This window comes from Rhineura floridana, chromosome 6, assembly GCF_030035675.1.
Source record: "Rhineura floridana isolate rRhiFlo1 chromosome 6, rRhiFlo1.hap2, whole genome shotgun sequence".
Taxonomy (NCBI): domain Eukaryota; kingdom Metazoa; phylum Chordata; class Lepidosauria; order Squamata; family Rhineuridae; genus Rhineura; species Rhineura floridana.
The window spans coordinates 136,236,880-136,262,549 of record NC_084485.1 but is presented as its reverse complement, the minus strand read 5'-3'; the positions used below and the strand labels follow the sequence as shown (position 1 = coordinate 136,262,549).

General features: G+C 42.0%; 2 protein-coding genes across 4 annotated transcripts in view; one reads left to right on the top strand and one right to left on the bottom strand.

The window, feature by feature from the left end:
* The window catches only part of AKNAD1 (AKNA domain containing 1), a 32,973-nt gene extending 10,389 nt beyond the window's left edge, over positions 1-22,584 (top strand). Inside the window, exons 8-17 of the mRNA XM_061630562.1 lie at positions 3,394-3,563; positions 4,307-4,397; positions 4,614-4,711; positions 7,717-7,802; positions 7,913-8,039; positions 8,289-8,389; positions 15,598-15,681; positions 21,368-21,452; positions 22,000-22,144; positions 22,321-22,584. Coding sequence (XP_061486546.1) covers positions 3,394-3,563; positions 4,307-4,397; positions 4,614-4,711; positions 7,717-7,802; positions 7,913-8,039; positions 8,289-8,389; positions 15,598-15,681; positions 21,368-21,452; positions 22,000-22,144; positions 22,321-22,464 — 1,131 coding nt within the window. The 3' untranslated portion in view covers positions 22,465-22,584. The remainder of the gene's footprint in view (positions 1-3,393; positions 3,564-4,306; positions 4,398-4,613; positions 4,712-7,716; positions 7,803-7,912; positions 8,040-8,288; positions 8,390-15,597; positions 15,682-21,367; positions 21,453-21,999; positions 22,145-22,320) is intronic.
* A 974-nt stretch (positions 22,585-23,558) lies between these two features.
* The window catches only part of STXBP3 (syntaxin binding protein 3), a 51,998-nt gene continuing 49,886 nt past the window's right edge, over positions 23,559-25,670 (bottom strand). For all 3 annotated transcript variants that reach the window (XM_061633899.1, XM_061633901.1, XM_061633900.1), the window contains one exon: positions 23,559-24,423. In XM_061633899.1, the coding sequence (XP_061489883.1) occupies positions 24,326-24,423 (98 nt within the window). In that variant the 3' untranslated portion in view covers positions 23,559-24,325. The remainder of the gene's footprint in view (positions 24,424-25,670) is intronic.

The following is a 25,670-nucleotide window of genomic DNA, read 5'->3' as shown; positions in this document are numbered from 1 at the left end:
TCAACAACACTTTAGATTCTAAAGGGTCACCAAACAACATACTGTTTTATTTTGCTTATTTAAACAAACAGCATTCATTTGAAGCTGCCAGCCACTCACAGATTGTTGTAGAGAGATACGTTAGGTTAATATGATTGCTGCAGCAGGGCTTTGTAGTTTTCTTGGCAACTTAGTTATAAGCTTAACAGTGCAATCCTACACATATATCTACTCAAAGTTGTCTCGCTGAATTCAATAGAGCTTACTCCCCAGTAAATGGATATAGGATTGCAATCTAAACTGATTTACTTTGTAAGGGAATTCCTTTCTGTATTGATTGTTGTTCTTTTCCTAATGTTTGGTAAATAAATTGCATAAAAATAGCCTGAAGGGCTTCTAATATTTTGAGCAATGAGTTCAAAGGCACTGGGATAATCAGAGGCAATATTAGGGAGGAGTTTAATCTCACACACCCACTAAGTTTTAGAGTGATATTCAACTAAATTGTGCTAATGTAAGGATTTGTGCTAGTGCAATGGGACATTCTCCCCTCCTTCCCCTACACACCCCAGTGCCACCCCCAAATCTGCTCTAGAGGATTAGGGGAATTCCCAGATCAGATTCAGGTGGTAAGCAGGGCAAAAACATGTTCTGTTGCACAAGGAGAAATCTGACAGGACCAGTGACATAGGGCTCATCCAGATGACCGTATGATGTGTGACATGATCGCTTTGTGTATTCATTATTTTTCGGTCGTCCATATGACGTCGCGTGCTTTTGTGCATTTTCGCGCGGTTAAATCGGCTGTTGCATTACCACAAAAAAATGTGATTTTCTTTTTTAAATCAGGAATCATCTGCTGTGCCTTCAGGCACTCGGATGGAATACCGCGGACTTAACAGCGATGAGCGTGTGATGGGCGGTTCTTGGGCATTTCCCCATACCCCTTCCCTCATTCTCAGCCAATCACGCATTTCCACTTTTGTGCATGTGCGCAAATGTCCGTGGAAAGCCAGGAAAACGGAACCAATCAGAGCAATGGTGTGGTGTTGCAACTTCTACTGTGCAGATGCAAAAATCTGCAGTTGCGCAGAAACAGAAACAGCAGTTTATTTTTAGCCAGCCTGCAAGGTGGGCGGCTGCTCTGGGTGAGAACTGCAATTGTGGTTGTGTGTAAAGCCCCCCTTTTCCTGGCTGCTCTTACTCAAGTGTGGCTGGTTGGTGCAGGGAGCTCGCTTCGCTCTTTCCGCCTCACTCGGGGACAGAAAGACACGCACAGGCACACACACAGGGGAGAAAAGGAGAGCCTGGCGCTTTGCAAAGGGCCACGGAAAGGAAAGGGAGAAGGAGGGGTGGGTGAAGGCAACGGAGCATCAAGTTTTGCCCAAAGTGGTTGGGAAGCTGCTGGGAAGCCTCTGCCACCTAAGCGGAGAGAGGCAGGCAGAGCAAGAGAGAGAATGTGGAGAAGCTGGGAGCTGCCGCCGAGCACTGCACTCTAGACAAGCTCCTAGACATGACACGTCGTTACCTGCGTTTCTGGAGAAATAAGTGGAATTGCCAGCCATGTGTATCTCCAGAAACATTAGTATGCATAAAGTAGAAAAGCATACAGTCGGTTTTGTGAAATATCACAAATTCAGCATGACCCAGGGGTGTAATTACACTTCATTGCAAAGGGGCTCCCTCCCTCGCAGACCTTCTGAAACTGACATGCTGCCAACGGCTTGAGGAGACGGGGTGACAGGCTGCCCCTCGTGCCCCGCAGGGCTCCCCTTTCCCTCCTGCCACCTCTCCAAGGGCAACCCCCAGCAGGTCACTTTGGGGAGGTTTGGGAAGGGGGCCTCCCCCTTCTCTGTCTCTCCCTGGACCGACTCAGTGCGGGTAGCAGCCGCAAACGGGGGGTTTGGCAGCCTTTTTTGCCCTTCGGAGCACCCTGCTTTCATGAGTGGCTCCCCTTTGGCACCCCCTTGCCTTGGGTGGCTTCCCCCGTTGTCCTTGGCACCCCCTGTGCCCCTCAAACACTGACCCACGGAGGCCTCCCCTTCCTCCATAGGCTCCTCCATGATCTTGTCAATTTCACCGCCGACCTGCTGGCTGGCTGCCGCTGCCTCCAAACAATGCTCCAGGTGGGGTTCGCTCAGACACAGAGGAGAGGGGGGAGGCTCTCTTCTGCCATTTTCGCCATTTGCTGCGCGAGGGGGCTGAATCACAGTGAGTGGCTCCCTCGCCCCCCTCTCTTCCCCTGTCCCTAGAAGGAGCATTTACAATCAGAAGTGATGGGGTACTGGATGGGGATCCAACCACAGCGCTGCCTGCTTCCTTTCTAGACATGACATGCAGTTCTGGAGAAATAAGTAGAATTGCCAGCCGTGTATCTCCAGAATGTTTACTATGCATAAAGGCAAAAACACATACATACGTTTTTGCGTAATATCGCAAACAAAAATACAGGAATTATTGGCATATAAGCACCTGGAGACACACACACACCCACCAACCCTGCTCCAGAGTGGCCAGCGGCAAGGAAATTCAAACTTTTGTGCTCTTACGTTCAAGCGCATGCGCGTTATTGTGCTTCGTTGCAAAGGGGGAGAGGAGCAAACATATTTTGCGGACCAATTGGCTGATAGGGGGTTGTTTTACAGGCGGGGCTGGGAAAGAGCGAAAAGAATGTACGGCAAGCAAACAGGCCAGATGACAAACCGAATATGGAAAACATGGATTATTCCTCTCCATTTGGATGAGCCCTTAGTGCTATGTTGAATACAACCATTAGATCTTCTTGTCATGTCCCCACCACCACAGCTCATGCAGTTTACCTTTGAATTAACAGCAGGCCTTTAGACTTTCTCCGCATAGGGGTATCTCAAATTGTGCTCCTTGGGATGACGTACAAAGACATTTCACACTGAATTGTATTGATATGTTAATGCTTCAGTGCTTTTGTATTGGTTCAGCTATTTTGATTTGACTTATAATGGCTCCCCAGGGTGTGCTTAGGCTTCCTCTGACATCATTTCTGGCTATGAGCCTGTATGTTACACTGCAGTTGGAGAGAAAAGATAAAAATTCAGAAGACTTTTCAATCCAGATGAGGAGGAGAATTAAGCTTGGGTTTCAGATGTTTAGTAGACAGTGAAACTTAGTATGTGAATTCCTTCTAATCACTTCAAATTACAGACTAAAATAACAAGAGTAAGAATTACAATATTTCTCACTGATTCAGATATTTTGGCCAGCATGCAAAGATGGTTTTGCAAAGGAAATTAGGAATTTACAACCTTCAACCACATTATTATATAGAGAAAAAAATGCAATACTGTCCAACATCATTTAATTGCTGTGAATTTAATAAGTACTTTAGTAAATCATATTCTATGCTTTATCTGTTCCCCATGTGGTCCTTTCATACAGAGTCCAATGATTTCAAGCATTAGTGAGGCTTCACAAAAGATTGCTTGCGGAATGAATATTGTTGAGAATAAAAAGTATGGAGAGAACAGAAGTCATCCTACGGAGGTGATTTCACAGAGGATGTATCAACAACCTAGCCAAGGTAGAAGATGCCATCCCTTCCATCAGGAGTAAGTCTTATTCACTGAAGATGGTAATAAAAGTGGCAGAATGTTTTAGTCATTTGTGCAGTTTAACTGATCCCCCAAACCATGGTTTAGCAGGCACAAAATATGACACTAGCTTGCATGATTCTTCTCATGTATGGGCAAGCTATGGTTAGTGCTTGCTCTCCAACCCATATTTGGAAAGTGGTTTTTTTGGTTCTGGAGTAGAAGGGGAGAGTCGCCATAGCTTGGCAAAACCTACTGAGCATTAAACTGTAAACTGCAAGTGAAGTTCTGTGTGAAGAGGGAGATGAGCCCATGGCTTTGGCCATTTGCATCTTAAAGACAACCTGACCCAAATCTAAATGTTTTGACTAGGGTCCAGAGAGCAACTTTGAGTATGGCCAAGTGTTTATGTATATGCTATGTAAAACAAACAGCTCCATATCATATTACAAATTGTTTTGTATGAAACCTTGTTTTCCAAAGTGGTTTAACATGTGGCAATGGGGGCTCTTTTTGAGAAGCACAAGTTCAAGCTCCCTTGGTCTTGGTTGTACAGTTCTTCAGCATGTGACTGTTATGTAGACAAGTCCCACTGATTTCAGTTGAACATTTCCATGTATATGTGCCTAGGATTATGGTTAAAGGCCAATTATAAAGCAACATCCATTCTAACCTGTTCTTAATGCTTTTTTAATGGAAAATTATCAATGAGATTTTATTAAAGATACATCTAATAAACTAGAATTTTGCTTTCTCCTTAGCCAGATAGAGCTGCAAACTAAAACATCCCATGATAAAATAGCAGATTCTCTGGAAAGATCAGGTCTGCTAGCAAGCCAGCAATCTACTCATGTAAGTGAGTTTGATTCTTAATTTATTGTTTATTAGCTTGCTAAAACAAAGGTGGGTGTTCAAATAAATTACAGATCACTAGGCTAACATTAAGCAGTTCAAGTGCTGTCATTCAAATAAATATGCTGGGCTTGCTATTCACTCCTTCAACAGGTGTTGACAAATCATGTAAATCATGGAGTTCTTTGTAAATGTGTGTTGTGTTTTGTAATACAGCACTGCTTCTTTTCACCTATTAAAAAGGCTGGAGAGCTGCAATTCCACAGACCACTTACAGCAGATCAGAATTACAGTGATCAAGAAAACATAGATGGGTAAGTTGTTAACCTCAACGGTTCCAAAATATATGACATATGGCTTGATGCAGGGTCCAACAAACTCTTTTAGCCTTTGACTTTACTCACTGTTGCAATTTTGGCCTGTCATGATTAGCAACAAGGCCAGCACCAGGTTGTGTGCCCTTGAGCAACAGAGTATCAGAGAGCTCCTTTGCCACTGCCCATTTTGCATTTTGTCTTTTTTTCTAACCACTCTCCTTCCTTCTTTGTCCCCTTCCCTTGGGCCTTTCTCCCTTAAAACTAAACAAGACTTATTCAACATGACAACCATCTCTTGTCAAAGAAAAATAATACATACTTTTGTGTTCGGTATTATAAAAAATACACACAGAAATAGGAACTAATTTGGTTGGTCCTATTTCTTAGCAGAGTTGTAAAAATACAAGCAGCAGAATGAGAATATAAACCAGCCCACCTTCCCTGGGTTTAAACAACAACAGGCACAATCCTTTAGGTAAAAGAAGAGAATGTTTACTCACAACCTCTTCACATGTTCAGAAGAAGATAGGCTGTAGCTTAGAAGAAAGAAAAATATAGAAGTCTCAGTCCATCTTGGTGTTTTGTATTGATGCTCTTAGAGAGAGCATCATGCCATGCAGCCTCTCTCAAAGGTAGGAAGATCAGCAAAGGAGAATATTCAAAAATCCCCCAGGTCAAAGGAGGAGGAAGTCAGGTAACCCCACCCATTAGGAAGTTACATCATGGTAAAACAGGTACATGGGATATTCCCCAAATATCCCTTAAAGTGACCATGCAACATTTGCCTATGCCAACATTTTGAACATCACTATTTGCCTTCTATATATTTTTTTTGTAAAAAAAAACCCTTAGATGTAGCTTTATCTATGTGCTGGGAATAATCTTAAGAGTCCACTTGCCTAAGGACAACTTGTTAAAATGAAAAGGCCCTTCTGAAACATGCCAGTTTGGGGCTGGTGGCACAATCTCAACCACATCAAATCAAAACTACTCAGGTCTTAGCAGTTGCTAGATGCCAATGCTCATTATCTGAAACATGCCTGGCAATACATTATGGCTATAATCCTGCTCCATGAAATTCCAATTGCAATTATTCCCTACATGGAGCAATTGAATTTTGCAGAACTTAGCATTTATCTATGATCTTTCTTAAAGCACCTGGTATGCAATCTGTTATGCTAGCTAGAGCAATCTGCAAGTAAGACTTAGGGGAACAGCTAGAAACTACAGTGCAAATTACTCATAAGATATAGCAAACTCGTAGTCAGAAATCCATCCATACAGATCAGTACATCTGATACAGGTAACATAGCACATCCAACCTGGCTTTTGGACAGGGATGCACTGGGTTTTAGACAGGGATCAAACAAGCCAAACTAATTCTATCTCTGACCAGATACCTTTCTGAAAAAGGATTTAACAAAAAGAAATTTTAAAAAGAAAATACACACCAGCTGTAACTTATCAAAACAAAATAGCACTTTTGCCACAAGGAAAGGGGTTAGTAAAGAGAGACAAGTAAGGGAGGACATAGTAGAAGGCTATTAAATTATGGTTTATAAAGCTATATATGATCCAGGTTTATTAAATTATGGCATTGCTTTTGTGTAGTTCACTTTTCTTTGTAACTTTGAGAACTGTGAATGATTAATACAGTAGGGCCCCACTCACACGGTGTCAGGCCCAGGATGCGACTCAGGAACCAGACCAGAGGTTGTAGTTAATTCGTGTTTTATTAGAGTAATGTCCAACAAAGACTGCGCTTTCTCATGAAGCAATACAGGGATACAGGTCCTGCGACATTGGGAGAAAGTTGACAGAGCAAGGGGCTGCTTCCCGCCTGTTCTTTAAGAAGGGGCTAAACGGGCGCGCAACCTTTCGCTCCTCCTTAACTCCCCCTCAGGTACTGCCCGCCTTCCCCCCCTTCTCTCCTGTCTTTTCAACCGTCTGCGTGTGCGTGGTGAGGGGGGAGGCATCACCTCCTCCTCTTCTGAAGTGTCCAATTCCCCTATGGGTGATAAAGGAGGAGCTGAGGGTAAACCATCTCTCCGCCTTTCTGCTGTGATCAGCCCTCCCTCTTGCTCTGAGCTGCGGAGAAGGGAGGGCCCGGGAATGTCTGGGGGGGATTCTAAAACTTCAAGGCTCTCAGGCTCCCCGTTGCTAGGCGACCCTATCTCTGGCATGTCCTCTGTTTCGGCTTCGCTCCACAGAGGGTGAGTTCCTCCCTCCTCCCTCTGCCAGCCATTTGAATCCTCTTCTGACAACCCCCCAGGAGCCCAGCTCATCCTCCTGACATACGGCGGGTTACGTTCTGGACCCCCGCTGAAAAGCGAAAACCGTTGAAAATTATTATTATTTTATTATTATTTAAAATACTTATACCCCGCCCTTCTTCCGAGGAACTCAGGGTGGCTCACAATTAAAACAATAAACAATCAGAACAACCAATATACATGTTAAAAACAATTAAAAATAGATTAAATCAAAATAGATTAAAACTATAACATTTTCAGTTAAAAGCCTGCCTAAATAAAACAGTCTTCACCTGGGCGCGAAAGGATGATAGCGAGGAAGCCAACCGAACCGAAAAGCGGAACTCATTGAATAGAATGGCACGCGATGCCCATAAACTGCCGTAAAAGCGGAACAAGCGCCGTATGAGTGGGGCTTTAGTCTAATTGCGTCTAATTGAGACCGCCGCATTAGCGAAGCTCTGTAAAGCAAAGCGCCGTAAAGCGAGGCCCTACTGTAGTTTTGTAAGGGCATTTTGTAAGAGGAGTTGACCTCTAGATAACTTAAATTTAGGTGGAAAAACTTGATTCAATAATCCTAGCTTTCACAAGGAGAGCTCTAATCCTCATGATGGCAAAGAAATGCTTCAACAGCTAATTGTAAAATTAATGGAAACAAGGGGAAGATTATTGTTCTTTACACAGTGCTGATCCTTTCTTTGACATATATCATGCCCGTATCTTATTTTTTTCCCCCATCGGTAATTTAAGCTATTGGGAAATGAGATCTCCACCTCCAAGAAATCCATACAATACAAGCAATCAAGAATCCAACATGACTGTATTGAAAGAACAAGGTACAGAAAGATAAATCAGTATAACGTACATATAGTTTTAATTGACAAGTAAAATAATTCTAATAAACATCCTCTACTAATTCCTTTTTTCTCGTGACATTTTTTCATAGAAAGCTTAGCTTGTTCTTCAGATTTTCTTGAGGAGTTGGGAAATTCTGAAAAGGATCATAATATTATACATCCTAGATTGAAAATACAGTTATCATGTAAACAAGTTTGTTCCTGCTCTTCCAGTAGGTTAGTATACCCACTGCTGTATCTAAACTCTAAATATAAACCAAATGAACATTCTTACCATGAACTAATGAGACAAACATCCCCAGTATATCTCATAGGCTGCAATCCTAACCCCATTTGTGTGGGAGTAGATTCCATTGAATTCAGTAGGATTTAATTTTGAATGGGCATTATAGGATTGCACTGTAAAGCTCCTCTGTGCTACTTGGTGACATATAATTAAATCTCCCTCCTCTGTTTTCTGTATAGAAATAAAAAAATGGAGCACAGAAAAACAACCAGAGGAAAGTCAGACTGTGAAAGATACTCTATCTTCTTAGAAGGAAAAGCAGTGGATTTAGATTTATCAGGTACTTATTGACAGCTGACACAATTTAGAATTTAAGAATGTAGTACTGTCTATCAGTAGTAATCATTACAATAATATGTCAGTTAAATTCAATGAATGTGATCAAATGTGAGAGTGGGCATCTGCTTGCACAACAGGGCTTCCCCTTCTCCTCCTCCCCCCTGCAGCCTGCTGATCTAGAGGGTTGGGAGAGCCTTAAAAACAGATTTTGGGGACACGTGGAGGGGCTGGAGTGGGGAGAGAAGAGAATCTGGAAATCCTTCCACAAGGAGATTCCCATTGTACAAACAGGTAGACATCATTGGATGTAACCCAATTAAAGCTTTAATGTGTGCCTGTGACTAGTCCATCTGTTTTCCCTGGTAAGGCTCAAACCTGAAACATATGAAATCAGAATAGAAGAAAGTGACCTGAGCAAGCGCAAAGTTCATGTCTCCCACCATTACAGAAAATTTCAAAGAAAATAGTAGGAGTGGAAATTGCTGGTGTTTGCTTATTCATCCCATGTCCACAACAGAAATCACTTGTTGCTTTCACTCTGCAAATGATACTTAATTGATTAAATTTGTTTCCCTATTTGTATTTTATTTTCTTTGCAATTAAATGAATGAGATAGAATAAAATAATGACAATGTAACTTACATAATTATGTAAATTATGTAATTTTGCAATAGTGGACAGGGAAACAAATAACATGGTTTCCCCCAGGTAGCATGCCATCACGTGGGTTCTAGCACAATCTAGCATCTGAAGGCAAGAATGTACTGAAGTCAAGACCTGGGTCATCCGTGCCCCTCCCACTCCAGTTCATTCTTGCCTTCGTCCAAGGCAGTGGTATCTACAATTAGCAAGATCTTTTGTGTGGTGATAAGTGTGTGTGAGGAAAAAAAGGGGCAAAAGAGTCATTTTGTGGTTGGGGGACTGGGGGTCCTTCAGTTTTCCCCCCTTTCTACCTTGTTCTTCTCCCTCCCTTGATTCCCTACCTCTCTTCACTAATCCTTTGCTAGGGATTTTAGTTTTCTTTCCCCTTGTCAGTTTCAGGTGCTGGCAAGGGGTTGGTATTCCCCCCCTCCATTTTTGTTTTCTGCTCCTTGGTTTTTTCCCTCCGTAATTTTAGGGGGTTGTGTATTCTCCCTCACTCTCCTTGATTGTCGGGTCTTGAGGAGGTGGGTCCAGCAGTTGAGGGGGCAGCAGTGCCTGCTATCTCGGCTGCTGGGAGCTTGCGGAGGCGGCTTTTTGCCAACTCCGTATATTTTGGGAGCTGCACGTGGCAGCGCTTGTGTAGCGGACGTCAGGAGTTCATGGAGGCGACTCCTTTTACCCTTGTTCTCCTGTCTTGGGGCTTGCAAGTGCGGCCCAAAGGACATTACCAGAGACTGGGGGGGAGGCTTTGCCTTTGCTCTTCTGTCTCGGGGCTCGCAACTGCGGCCCAAAGGACCATACTGGTGCTTGCAGCTGCAGCTCCGGTCGACTGGGGGGGCTGTTAATGCAATGCATCCAGTGTTCGTGGTTTCAGTTCAGGGGTGGTTCCTGGCAATGTTCCCCATTTTAAGGTGGCTCCCGCTCTCTTTCCACCTAGGTTTTAAGGCAGGCTGCTGCACCTAGGCTGGCTGGGACTTGCAGCGGTTGACAGCCGCCATTGTGTTGGGTTTTGTTCCCGCCTTTGGCATGACCACCATTTTTCCTGCCTTACTGTTTCTTGCTCTTCTTACTTGGGCTGTTAAAGCTATTTATCCCCCCCCCCCAATATAGCAGTGGTTAGCCTTTCTTACAGGGGGATAGATAGGAATATAGGAGACTAACATTTTTTTTAAAAAATAACATTTTCTACTCGACATAGCTGCAATAGAACCAGTACCGTCAGCAGAGCGCTGGGGGGGATTACTCCATTTGTTTGCGGTTTCCAAGAGAGATCTGTCATGGAGGGTGGTCTTAGACCTAAAGTGTGTCAACCGCTTTGTGAAGTATCGACGGTTCAAAATGCAGTCCCTCACGTCTATTATAGAAGCTCTGCAGGAGGGGGACTTTCTGGCCCCCATCAACCTAAAGGAGGCATACCTCCACATCCCAATCTGTCCCACCCACAGACGGTTCCTGAGGTTCGCATTTGGCCAGCAGCATTTTCAATACCGGGCCATGCCGTTCAGACTCTTGTCGGCCCCGAGAGCATTTACCAAAGTAATGGGCACCCTGGTGGCTCACCTCTGCCTCCAGGGGGTCCATATTTATCCCTATCTAGATGATCTGCTGCTCCAGGCAGGCTCCAGGGACCAGGCCCACACTCTGGTTCATCACACTCTCAAAGCCCTGAGGGCCTATGGTTGGTTGGTCAACATCGACAAGAGCCAGCTAGACCCGACTCAATGTCTGCAGCACTTGGGAGCAATTTTGGACATGGTGCAAGCCATGGTCTTCCTCTCTCCAGCGTGCATCGCAACCATCAGAGATATGGTTCAACTCCAGATTTGTTGCTCGAGGGCAGACGTGATGTTGCTAGCAAAGGCACTGGGGATGTTCATATCCATCATTCACATTGTACCGTGGGCTCAGCATCATACTTGTCTACTCCAGTGGGTCTTATTGCCATTTCAGTTGGACATTGCCAACTCCAACCATTGGGAAATCTGCCTGGATGCCTCACTATATTCTTCCTTCTGATTGTGGGCTACAATTAGGAATCTCAGCAAGAAAACTCCATTCAGAGAACTGGACAGGACTGTAATAACCATGGATGCTAGCCTGATCGGCTGGGAGGCCCACTGCAATTCCCGCTTTGTCCAAGGTGTCTGTTCCAGGTTGTAGGAGAGCCAGAGCTTACATCATTAATTACGTAAATTATATTACTATTTGGAATAGTAGACAGGGAAACAAATAACATGGTTTTAGGTGGTAGGTGGAAGATGAAATTGTGCTGCATACATACAGGGCGGAACAGAAAAAGCCTTCTTAACATCCGTACTCACCACCAAGAGTTCTAGCAACACTTTTCAATTGCTTAGTTCAGCCTTTCCCAACCAGTGTGCCTCCAGATGTTGTTGGACCACAACTCCCATCAGCCTCAGCCAGCATTGCCAATGATCAGGAAAGATGGGAATTGTAGTCCAACAACATCTGGAGGCACACTGGTTGGGAAAGGCTGGCTTAGTACTTAGTTACTTCTTGAAATTTTTCTTTAAACATGTTGCACATCTTTATAACTTTTGAAAAGCAAATTGCCAATATTTCAAGGAGGGATGTTGTAGTAGTAATAGGGGACTTCAATTATCCCAATATCTGTTGGGAGACAAATTCTGCCAGACATGGCCCCTCCAAAAAATTTCTGACTTATGTTGGAGATAACTTTCTCCTACAGAAAGTGGAGGAAGCAACCAGAGGATCAGCTATCCTGGACTTGATTCTAACCAACAGAGATGATTTGGTGGATGAAGTGGCAGTTACAGGAACTCTGGGGGAAAGTGACCACACTATACTTGAATTCTTTATTTTAACAGAAGCAAAAGCTGAGAGTAGCCATACGCGCACCCTGGACTTCAGGAAAGCTGATTTTAATAAACTCAGAACAATTGTAAGTATGGTTCCATGGCAAGCCACCCTAATGAGAAAGGAGTCCAAGATGGATGGGAGTTTCTAAAAAAGAAAATTCTAAAAACACAATGCCAAGCAATTCCAACAAGGAAAAAAGAGATAAAACAGCAGAAAAAGCCAATGTGGCTTCACAAAAAGCTTGGAGATGACCTGAAAACCAAAGGACACATACAGGAAGTGGAAAGAAGGCCAGGCCACAAAGGAAGATTACAGGTGGGTATCACAGAATTGCAGGGATGGCATCAGGAAGGCTAAAGCTGAGAATGAGCTGAGGTTAGCGAGAGATGCTAAAAGCGATAAAAAAGCTTTCTTCAGGTATGTCCATAGTAAAAGACAGAAAAAAGAAATGGTGGCACAGCTACTCAATGAGGATGGCGAAGTGACAACAGACAAAGAAAAGGCAGAAGTGCTCAATTCCTACTTTGGCTCAGTGTTCTCCCAAAAAAGGGTCTATGACCCTCCTGGGAAACATGAAGTGGAAGGGGCAGGATTGGGGCTTGAGATTGATAGACAAATTGTCAGGGAATACCTAATCACTTTGAACAAGTTCAAATCGGCAGGGCCCAATAAACTGCATCCTAGAGTATTGAAGGATCTGGCTGAGGAACTCTCAGAACTGCTGTCTATTATCTTTGCGAAATCATGGAGGACTAGTGAAGTGCCGGATGACTGGAGGAGAGCTAATGTTGCCCCATCTTCAAAAAGGGCAAGAAGGAGGAACCAGAGAACTACAGACCAGTCAGCCTAACATCAATCCCTGGAAAAACTCTGGAGCAAATTATAAAGCGGTCAGTCTGTAAGCACCTTGAAAATAATGCAGTGATTACTAGGAGCCAACACGAATTTATGAAGAACAAATCCTGCGAAACTAATCTTATCTCATTTTTTGATCGGGTAACCTCCCTTGTAGACTGTGGGAATGCTGTAATATATCTCAACTTCAGCAAAGCTTTTGACAAAGTGCCCCATGATATTCTATTAGCAAGCTAGCTAAATGTGGGCCGGGTGGAACAACTATCAGATGGATCCATAGTTGGCTCCAGAATCGTACTCAAAGAGTGCTTATCAATGGTTCCTTCTCAAACTGGGCGGAAGTAATGAGTGGGGTACCACAGGGCTCGGTCCTGGGCCCAGTGCTCTTCATCATTTTTATTGATGACTTGGATGAGGTACAGAGCATGCTTATCAAATCTGCAGATGATACAAAATTGGGGGGCACAGCTAATACTGTGGAAGACAGAAACAAAATTCAAAGGGGCCTTGATAGGCTGAAGCATTGGGCTGAAAACAACAGAATGAAATTCAACAGGGATAAATGCAAAGTTCTACACTTAGGAAAAAGAAACCAAATGCACAGTTATAAGATAGGGGATACTTGGCTCAGCAATACGACATGGGAGAAGGATCTTGGAATTGTCATTGATCACAAGCTGAATATGAGCCAACAGTGCGATGTGGCTGCTAAAAAGGCAAATGCTATATTAAGCTGTATTAACTTAAGTATAGTTTCCAAATTGCGTGAAGAATTAGTTCCCCTCTATTCAGCACTGGTTAGGCCTCATCTTGAGTACTGCATCCAGTTCTGGTCTCCGCACTTCAAGAAGGATGCACGTAAGCTGGAACAGGTTCAGAGGAGGACAACAAAGATGATCAGGGAACTGGAAACAAAGCCCTATGAGGAGAGACTGGAAGAACTGGGTATGTTTATCCCTGAGAAGAAAAGACTGAGGGGCGATATGATAGCACTCTTCGAGTACATGAAAGGTTGTCACATAGAGGAGGGCCGGGATCTCTTCTCGATTGTCCCAGAGTGCAGGACACGGAAAAATCAGCTCAAGTTGCAGGAAGCCTTCGACTGAACATCAGGAAAAACTTCCGAACTGTTGGAGCCATACGATAATGGAACCAATTACCTGGAAAGGTAGTGGGCTCTCCAACACTAGAGACATTCAAGAGGCAGCTGGACAGCCATCTGTCATGAATGCTTTGATCTGGATTCCTGCATTGAGCACCGGCTGGACTTGATGGCCTTATAGGCCCCTTCCAACTCTACTGTTCTGTGATTCTATTCCCTAAATCCAGTTTTTAAGATGAGCTCCTTAAAATAAATAAATGCTGTATTTTCATATATCTATATATATCAGGGTAATGAACCTGTGCACTCCACGGTCTCAATCAAAAGTAGCCATTTACATGTAGGCACAGAAACATATTTTGGTGGAATGAGTTTTAAAGTTGAACAATGAGCTTGCCTGGTTGTCCAACTGGAAGTGCAACAGCAAAGCTTATGGCATTTCTATATGGCTACTAGTAGTATCATATGGACCAATTAATAAATCTGCTGGGAATTTTTCAGATTGCTGTGAACATATTACTCCAGGGTTAAATGATTTTCACTAGCTCCCTTTCCTAGCTCAGTTCAAAGTGCTGTTAAATCATAAATGGCAAGAGGTCATGGTATCTAGAAAGCACCTTTTCCCACATAAATCTGGCCATCCGTTAACACTAAGTATGGGTCCCATTGGCCGATGCCAGTTTGAAAGCATTCTGTCAACCTAACATGCTGGTATCAATTCAAATTTGTTATTTGTCTACTACTATCTACAATCAGTTCTTTTCCCCACTCAAAAAATATTGATATTAATAGATATTAATAGATAATAGATATTAAGGAAAATATCAATATTTTGAAAGGAAACATCAATCATTGAAAGGAAATGATAAAATTATTGTTCTTAATATTGATATTTTAGATACAGCTAAAATTTCAAAAAATTCAAAAATAGCTGCGGAAAATCGCTATACACAATTATACGGAATAAGCAAATGAATGGAAACACTTGGTACCAAATCTGAATTGGGTAGAATTCTGCTCACGGCCGGAGTTCGATTCCAACGGAAGTAGAACCTCCGGTAAAAGGGGTAGAGGTCCACTCAGCCTTCCATCCATCGGTGGCCGGTAATATGAGTACCGCATATGCTGGGGGGTAAAAAAGGCCGGGGGCAGAACTGGCAATCCCACCCCATATATACGGTCTGCCTAGTAAACATCGCAAGACGTCACCCTAAGAGTTGGAAACGACTCACACTATAAGTGCGGGGACACCTTTACCTTTAATTTAAGGTTAGGCAGATGGTAACCAAAAGGCCTTTTCTATGGTAGTACCCATATTATGAGTCTCTCCCCATAGATATATTTGCCCAGGACCATATTTGAGGTACCCTTAATGTTATCTGTGATCCTGTTAATTATGTTTGCTACTGTTTTTAATCTGCTGGTTGGTCTTTGCTTGTTTTTAAACTCTCTGCACTTTTACTGTTTTGCAAACATACTATTTTTGTATTGTTTTGCTAATCTTGTAAGCTGCTTTGGGGCTGTTTGCGGATAAAAGGCAGGATAAGAATCCTATTAACAAACAATAACATACCTATGTTAAGTATTTTAGTTGTTCCAAGGAACTTAACTGATTTGGCAGCAGACCTTGAGAAAACGAAGCAAGGATTAAATACATTAAGCATTCTTAAGGGCCAATACATTTACATTTGTCTTAACATGTTTGTTTAACCTTGGGGGTGGGGTGTTAGGTAGTGACACTGAAGACACTTCATTCGCACACCCTGTAGACAGTTCAAGCAGTGGAGTATGTCTGGAAAAGAGTATTAAAAGTCATGGATCGCGGACAATGGATCTACAAGAACAAAATAAAGGTAGACTAGTTTTTGTAAGGATTATTTTGTATAGTATATGGAAAATTCTGACTATAATTAACACGATTTTGATCTTTGTACCAATCAATTATTGTTATTGTTTTGTTATTATTATTTATTATTATGATTTGATTTATATCCCGCCCTTCCTCCCAGCAGAAACCCAGGGAGCAAACAAAAGCACTAAAAACATTAAAACATCATAAAAACAAACTTTAAAACACATTAAAACAAAACATCTTTGAAAACGTTATTTAAAAAAAGCTATCAAAACATCTTCTAAGATTAAAAACATTTTTAAAAAGAAAGTCTAAGAACATATTAAAAAGCAATTCCAACACAGATGCAGACTGGCCAAGGACATACAAATAGTATAATCCTGTGCACATTTTGCTTGAGAGTGCACATACTGCTTGCTGGATCAAGCAAGCATAAGTCAGTTACACAGTCAAATGAATCTACATGAGAATGAAGTTTATATACAGTTCATTGCTTTGGGGATGCATATTCCAGTGGATGCACACATATACTAATTAAGACTTTCGTAAAACTACTTCACATTCTGAATCACTCAAAAAGTGTAGTTTTCAACTGGAACAGAAAAATGCATTTTTTTTCATTAGGAAGTGGTCTGGCTATGACAATGGGGTGATAGCCATCCCACCAATTTCCAGACCACCACCCTCCCCACATGGAGTGAAGACTAGATCAAGGGTATACCCTGCTCTGTGTGTTGGACCAATGACCATTTGAGACAAGCCCGTAGTTACCATGGAGACCATGAACTCCCGAGCTGGACATGAGGCGGCCTCAGTATGGATGTTGAAGTCATCCAAAACCACCATTCTGGGTTCCTCCAACACTGCACCCAAGACTGTTGCAGCGGCGTATTGCTAGCGTGTGCCAGCCCTGTGCCCAGTAGGAATAGAACCAGCCGAAAGATATCCACACACAGACCGTTACTTGTTAAGAGTCTTTACTGACAGGATTTCTCTCACAGATGCAGACACAAATACTTTCCTAACTCTTCTAACACCCAACACCCCCACACCTTGTAGTTTCTCTTTCAAGGCTTTATAGATGTTCTGTTTCATGCCAGCTGCAGCCTCTGACCTTGGGCTGCTGCACAGTGTTAACCCATTAAACGTCTTCTCATTTCTGTCTTTCTGGAAAACCAGACACATAGACTTCTCATCAGCCTACAGCCCCCACCTTTTCCATAAAGACATGAGTACATACATTTCATTGCTTTTCCACAATTACAGTTAGTTTCTACAGTCATGGCAATCTTTATTTAACACATTGTTTAACACATTCGAGGTACGGTGTTTCACCATCATCCATTACTTTGCACCTGTTTGTTTCTCGGCTTGTTACTGTGCCAATCTGAAACCTTTCAGGTGGTTTACCCAGATTCGCTCTTTCAGAGCGTCTTAATGTTACCTGAGGCTCTATTTCCTCTTTGCCTGTCTCAGCCTCACTAGCAAGAGGTTGTTCCTCTTTCTCTTGTTTTATCCCTTGTTCTGGTTCATGTTCTGTGGTTGCATCATGTTCATGTGAATTGCCTAGTTCCACATACTCAATGTTATCCCAGTCCTGTTCCTGGACTTTAATGCTCCTGCTTAGCACCACCCTTCTCTGATTTGGTATCCAGACACGATAGTAAGCATTTTGAAATCCCAGTACATTCCCTTTCTGTGCTCTGGGAGCTAACTTCTCATGTCATTTTCCTTTGGGAACGTGCACCCAGCACTTTGCTCCAAATCTAACAATATGTTGCAGTCTTGGTTTCTTTCCATTGAGTTTCTCATATGGTGTCATTTGAATTGCTCTATGATACAGCCTATTACATACATCACATTCCACATACTGGTTACACTTTTTTAGTGTCACATCCACACTATTACTGGGTATTTTCATGATCGTACCAAAACTAGCGTGACCTAGTTTTCTATGCCATAGATGAATACATCGGTCATGAGGCTTCTTGTTTGCACACATAGTAGCACATCCTGTGGGTTTGAATTGTATGTAAAACAGTGAATTCCGAAGATACCCCTTCATACAGAGTTTGTCCCCTTTCTTTATCTCACATGTCCCTTGTCTAAACGTGACAACATATCCCATTGCATTCAGTTTCTTAACAGACATGATATTGCATTCTAAGCTTGGTACAAACAAGACATCAGTCATTATGGTGTTCAATTTGCTTAACTTTACAGTTCCCCTCCCCAATACCTGTCTGTGCGTGCCATCCGCAAGCACAACATCCTCTTTCTCGGGAAGTGTAGTTTTGAACAAAGTTATGTCCTTTACCATACTGTGGGTAGCGCCTGAGTCTACAACCCATACAGTACTGTCTCTGTCTTTGCTTTTAGTCTTGCAGTTGTCAGCACTCACCAGCTGCACACACGACGGCTTCCTGCCTCGTCCTTTTCGCTTCGCTTCACAGTCTCTTTGTAGATGAGTTGTAGCACCACAGAAGTAACAGTCTTTTAGTCCAAACGATCTTACTTCTGTGTCTTTGGAGTTTGTCTTTCTGCATTCTCTTTTCTCAGTTCTCTCTCTTCCATCGGCTTCCTTGCGTCTGTCCCACTCCTGGAGCAGTTTGCCCGAGACGTACTCAACTGTCAGACCCTCATCTGGCATAGCTTCCAGCGAGCTCACGATCGGATCCCAAGACGAATTCAGTGAAGAGAGGATGATGTACACTTGCTGCAACTGTGTGTGTTCCACATTCCTTTCTTGCAGCTCTGCAAACAGCTTCTTTATTTCCAACAAATGAGCAGACATTGTCCCGTCCTCAGCCAGCTTTATCTGATAGAGTCTTCGTGCTAAGTGAATTTTGCTGCTGGCTGTCTTTCTCACATGCACTATGTTTAATGCAGTCCATATAAGCCTCGCCGTCGGCTTATCTTGTATAAACAGCAATTGAGAATCATCAACCGCCAAGATGATTAACGCCTTCGCTTTCTCGTCCATTCGAATCCACGGAGCCGGTTGTGGATCCGCCAGTGGGTCGGTCACAAATTACCTGCCATAAATTTTCCTTAGTAAGGAACGCTTGCATCCTTAATCGCCAACTGGAATAGTTTTGTTCAGTGAGCCTTTCCAAAGGCATCCCGGCTGAAAGTGAAACTGCCATGCCTGCAGCCACTTCTTCTGAACAATGCTAAACACTATTCCTTCGCCCGACTGGCTTCCACGATTACGCACTCTTCCGCAGCACTCTGGCAGACTGACTGGGTTGCTAGGCTGGGCAGGCTGGGTCTCTAGGCTGGGCCCATAACCCCTGTTGCAGCGGCGTATTGCTAGCGTGTGCCAGCCCTGTGCCCAGTAGGAATAGAACCAGCCGAAAGATATCCACACACAGACCGTTACTTGTTAAGAGTCTTTACTGACAGGATTTCTCTCACAGATACAGACACAAATACTTTCCTAACTCTTCTAACACCCAACACCCCCACACCTTGTAGTTTCTCTTTCAAGGCTTTATAGATGTTCTGTTTCATGCCAGCTGCAGCCTCTGACCTTGGGCTGCTGCACAGTGTTAACCCATTAAACGTCTTCTCATTTCTGTCTTTCTGGAAAACCAGACACATAGACTTCTCATCAGCCTACAAAGACAACCTCAGCCAGCTTGGTCGAGGAGGCAGTTGAGCAGCAGGATGGGCAGTACACCAACAGCATCCCTAATCTGTCTCTTTGGCCCAACATCAGATGCAGGTTCTCCAGTCCCGCTCCAAGAGAGGGGTTTCCTGGTGATAGAGTGTGAACTCCTATGAATTAAAGCAACACCTCCTCCCCGCCCCTGCAGTCTGGGCTGATATCATACTGAGTACCACATCTGGGCTGCTCAGCTCCCCCACCCAGGTCTCAAGAATACACGCCAGATCGGCCTGTTCTTCCATGATCAAATCATGGATCAGCATGGGTTTATTATGGACCGACCTGGCATTCAACAGTAGGACCATCAGACTGTTGGGGACAGTGGTAGAGCATCCATTAGTATCAAGTGTAGGGGAGACTCCAGAAAGGGCGATCAGGTACATGCACCTATCATCACCCCTCTGTCTCCTTCTGCCATGCGTACCCTACCCTCAATTACTGAGATTGCACAACAGTCCCCTACAAAACATAGACGCATTGTATATGTATAGACACTCTAATTTTTTTTAAAAAAATCAATATATACTAGGCTATGCAGACATCAATACACAACAATTAAGCCACAATACAGTCTGCCCTAGATATACCCACCCTCCAGCAAAGGGAACAAAACTAAGCAGGCATCCCACCCCATCTCTCACCTGGGGCATACCCAATCACTACTACCTGTCTCCCACTGAGGTGTTTTGAACTCTCTGGGATGCACCAGTCTGTCACATTGGGCACCCCAAAAAGCATGAGACCAATAAGTATAATGCAATTCAGCCTCTCACACACCCCAGTTGTATGTTACATACAAGAAAAAAAAAACAAAATACCCACAGGTGGGGAAATAAAGCAAAACAAAACAGGAAACCAAAATGGGGAAGTATCCTCACCTTCATTCCAACCCCAAAATGGATGATCCACTCCTTTGGGGTTGACCCTCTTGGGGTGGCCCACCGCGTAGTACGAGGCTCTGCTTTATAGCTCTGCTGCTGACAGCAGTTAAACTGACAGCAGCTGCAGTGTACTCAGATCCTGTTATTCTCAGCTACTGGGCTATGTTGCCTAATGGGGTAAGAGGCTTGCGGATGATGGGTGGCAACTGCAGGCAGGTAAAAAGCTAGCTGGAGGATGAGGGGGCAGATGTAGTTGCCTGGAGCTGTTTAAGGCCTCTCCTTTCTCACACCTTCACCGTACACACAGCAAACTTTTGTCAGGACAGAAGAGTAACAATCACTATGAGTACTATTCCATTTTTTTAAAAAAAGGACTGAGTTTTAAAATGGGCAGTGATGTATCAGGAAATTGAATCTATCACTGCTTTGCACTCATTTGTTATAGCAATTATGGCAGACACCATTAATGACTCGAGTGTTTATTTTTAGTCAATCTTTTAACAATTACTAAAATGCTTTGCTAGCTATACTTTTTTTTTTAAGGAATGAGATACAACGCTATAATGAAATAGCATTGTTGTAGTATAGTTATAAGCATTGCAGCAGTTTGGTGTTCTAGCAGTATTTTTTTTTTTCATTTTTAAAAAAACAGCCTGAAGAGTGTGGAAAGTTAATTGTAATTCCACTTGTATCCTATAATGGATGAGCAATGATTGAGTAGTGCTAAGTCACCTATGTGGAAGCAGCCTCTTTCATAAACATTTTGGACAATGTTTTCTGATCCAGAAACAGAGTTTAAACCTTCCATTGTATCTGCTTTGTTTGGAATAAATGTGTTATTAGAGCAGCATGAGATGCCCTATCCTTTTACAAATGACATGATGAGAGTTGTGCAGGTCTGCAACCTAGTGGTAGATCCAAAGCTTGTCACACTATACAGCCATACCTTCTGCTATTTACTTTAAAATAAAGTTCACTCCTTTTCTAATGAGTTGATTAAAAATACAGCAGCACTTACATTTATAGTTCAACCCTTTCATTATCAGTGCTTAGAGTACTCTGGAGCAAAGATCAGGAAGTGTAGTGTGCCTGTTTAATTGCATCTCTCTTGTTAATTATTATTTTTGAAATGTCAGCATCTTCACAAAATAAAGGCACCAACCTTCAATGGATTTATACAAAGAAACAACCAGAAGAGTTTATAGACAGGCTCTGTGACAGGTAAGGTGTATCATCAGTTTTAAAATAGAATTTGAGCCAAACCAGCTTATTTATAAAACCAGCTATGCCAGGCATCTCATGAAGTTGCAATTATCACAGGCAACTTTCCTCTATTTGCACCAATGAGTGTCAAACATTTTAAGGCCACAAAAACAAAACATGTAATGTTTGAAATAAGCCTTTTCTGGTGCACTTTTGGACTTGGGAACAGTGTAATAGCTAATCTAGAATTGCCATGTAGACGCCAGGAGCTAAACCATGGGGCTGTATTCAACTAAACTCTTGCACTAGTGGAACAACTTCAACTAGCACAAGGGATTTTCCCCACACCATTCCTAGGTCTACTCCAGAGGGTTGGGAGAACCCCCAGAACAGATTTAGGCAGTGGAGGGAGAGGAGAGGGGGAAAATATTCCATCGCACAAACTCCTTGGCACTGGTATGTAACATTCAACTTAGAGCTACGTTGAATACAATCCGTGGAATGTAACTTTTTTGTGTTAGTTTATGTTCAGTATGAAATACTTGTGATTTCTTGTATTTTCTAGACAAAATCTATATATTCCCCAAACTCGCTACTCAAGGATGAATGATACTATTATCCTTTCACCACAATACCTCACTAGAAGGAATATTCATGGAAGGTTAATGAGCAATCTGAGAAACAAGCACATTGAAGACACAAATACAAAGGTAAAAGGGGGCTTTGTATCTGCAGAATCCATATTGTTTAGCATTCAGGAAAAGGATTACCAAGAAAGAAAATTCAGAAGTTCTTTGGCTGAATACTTTCCCAACAATGAAACATGATTTTTTAAAATCAGATCAATTATGTTAATTATCAACAAGCGTTTTTTTTCCCTTAACAGATACTAAGCTCCACTTTGGATGATGTTATACAGACTGCAAATAACTTGAGGAAAACTACAGAACACATGATGCAAGTTGTTTCAGAAGATCTAGCCAAGGCCAAAATTCAGACACTTTCCAGTGTGGGAGCTTGCCAGTACTAAATCTGAATGTGTGTTGTGAAAACTGACAAAACTATATTTGAAAGAGAGACCAGTTGAATGTGCAAAGAAGTAAAACACACATTTTTTCTTATCCTTCTTCCATCATAAAAAATTAACATTTAGTAAATTATGGTTAAGAGCTAATAATAAATAGGTTTTGCAAAATCATCTATTGTCTACATGTGTTTAGGTCAGTCTGGAACTTAAGACAAGTATATTACCACATAGTCGTGGTGCAGAAGAATTCTCTGACTAGTCTAGTCATTTTTAGCTAGACTGGAAGGCCAGACCCTATTCTATTCACACTGACCACAAACTGTTTAATTTTTGCCCATAGAGTAATGCTGTTTTACTGTGGAACATTTTTCAGTATGATTTCTGCATTCGGTGGTATCAAATGTCATGCCAGTGGACACAATGGAATTTCCCTATACTCTCCTCCTGCCTGCATCCCCTTGAGAGCAGATTGGGGGGGGGAGTGGGGAGCAGAGGAAGGGAAAGTCACAATTGCTGAAGCAGAAGTCCACTGCACAAGTGGGCAGCCACAGTTGGATATCACCCAGTATTTCTATAGCATCTCTAATGCTTTAATCACTAAATACGCCCTCAATATAACTCAGACAAATTAGTGGGCAATGCAATTAATTTGGCTTACAAATTTCTTATTTTGAGTACTTATTTTATTATACAAATTTATATATTGCTTCCCACAGGAAAATACCAAAGCAGTGTAAAACATAAAAAACACATAAGCTATAATACATATAAGCTAATATATATACTTCCCAAAACTGTGTGCATGCAAGGGACAACTCCATAATAAAGGTAGTCAAATGAACTAAATTAGATTAGGAAGTCATTACTGCTTCCCTCTGGCTGTCTGGAAAGATTTGAGACATATGAGATTGCTGCCTAGCAGCAGCCCGACATTAATGTCCATCCCCTCATCAGGCAAGTGAGAAGGGACATATGTTTGGGACAAGCCATGGATATTGCGCAAGCTGATGGAAGAAACAAGTCAGCCAGTTGCCCTGTACTGCATTCTCTTTTCGAGCCCTATGACAAAAGTTACCAAAACAAGTAAAGACAGCACATTCTTCAGAGTTCTTTATTGATGGTAAAATGTTTATTACTTTCATGATTAGCTTCACCCAAATACCATAGAACCATGCAATCCCTGACACACATAACCAATGATTTGCCTCAAGATTTTTCAAGAAAAAGTTTAACTTACATTTTGTACCTCATTGAAAGTTGCTATCTGTAATTAAGTTGTGTGGAGTTTTGTAGCTTACCAAATTGTAGTTGTGAAATTGTGCTATACATGTACAAGTCTTCCTCTTCTAGCCAAATCCATGGCCCTTTTATAATAGTATTTTTAGAAACAGACATGTGTCCATTATAGAAAGTTTACACATTATTACTGAAGTCATTAGCACATATACAAATATGTTTCCCAAGTCCTAACGTGGTATATTGCAGTAGCAAACCTTTCACAGCAAAATGCCATCTACAACAAAGTATGTTAATATAAAAAAAACATTGCTTCCCTCTTATCCATTACTTTTCCCCTTCCCCCCAACCCAGGGAAAAGCAGCCAATTTCAAATTATAAAAAGAACAGTCCCAAATATAACATTAATTTATAAAATATTTACAAGGGTACAACCAATTCAAGTTGAGCACTTTTATGTCCTGCTGATTTCAATTAGGAAGTTGGATATTTAACATTTCTTCAATTGAAATCAGTTGAACTAAAAACACACTTAACTGTAGCTAAATTGTATCCATAGTATTTATACTATGAGTTCTTAATATCTTTTAAGTTAAGCACAACTAAAAATATTTGAATGTTGTAACTTCTATTCATTCTTAAAATAGACTGTATCCTTCGATTTTGTTACAGTAAGTGCCTTTACATCATCCAGTAGTTTTCTAGGTGTCATGATGTGAGTGGAACCTGGAAAAACAAGACATAATCTTGAAGGAACAGCCATCATTAACATTAGCTTGCAGTACTAAATTTAAAAGTGACAGCACATGAAGACATTCCTCTTTTACAGCATTTACTGTATTCTCAAGATAGTTAAAAAAAAACAGTACAGGCCTTCACCAGTCACAGGTTCTGAACACATGTTCCAGTACTTTGGGAGCAAACAAAGAAATAGAAATAGCAACCTGTGAGCAAGACTGCAAGGTTAATGTTTTAGGACATCTCAAAGAGGCTTAACCAGGAAGGGTAAAGTTGCAGAGGTTATAGCTGAACATGCTGCATTTTCTATAATCCTAACAATATTGTCAATAGTACCAACAAGAATTTTAAAAATATTGTTTGAGCACCTGTATCTTGAATTCAACTACAGTAACTCAAGTCAGTGTCAGGGCTCAGCATAGAGACATGTTATAACGTTTATTCTTTCATTGCACCTACTCCCCCCAATACAAAATAAATGTACAAAGTTTGACAATAGGAAGGTGAAAAACGAGTAATGGATGTCAGTGATACCAGATTACACCAAAGTGGGATGAGAAAACTGTCAGTTTAGCATCTAGTCTCAAGGAAATGTTCCATTAGTTTACCCATGAAAAAAGAACAAGCCCTGCTGAGGAAGGTTTCTGCAAAGGGAAGTCTTGCCTTTTAATATATTTTGCAAGTACAAATGCATGACCTGATGGGTTATACATCCATGCCAATCAAAAAACCTTCTGACAGAGAAGTTTCTCACCAAAGGCTGCTAAGAAAACTTGGGTCCAGTCCCTACCACACGATTCTATTATGGATTGGTAAACAGTTTGAAGTACAAGCAGCAGACAGCAGGAACAAAATGTGAAGCTTTCACAACAGAAAGCAGCAAACAATGGAAGCCCGTCAAGGATCTGCACTGGAACCAGCACAATGTAAGATATTGACTAAGCAAGGTCATCAAGTTTCTACAAGAAATCAAGTTATTTAGGAGACTAAACAGTGCCAAAAAGGTGCTCTTCAAATTGAGTGAATGGGCAAGAGAATGCCACATAAAATTAAATATAAATAGGTGAAAAGTGATGCTGGGAAAAGAGAGAAAGGGAAAGACACAAAATCTATACAGTGCTTTGCAAAAGTAATCACACCCCTGACCAATGCTCTCATATTACTGAATTACAAATGATACATTGTAATTTCGTTCTGTATATTTTATTTTGAAACACTGAAACTCAAAATCAATT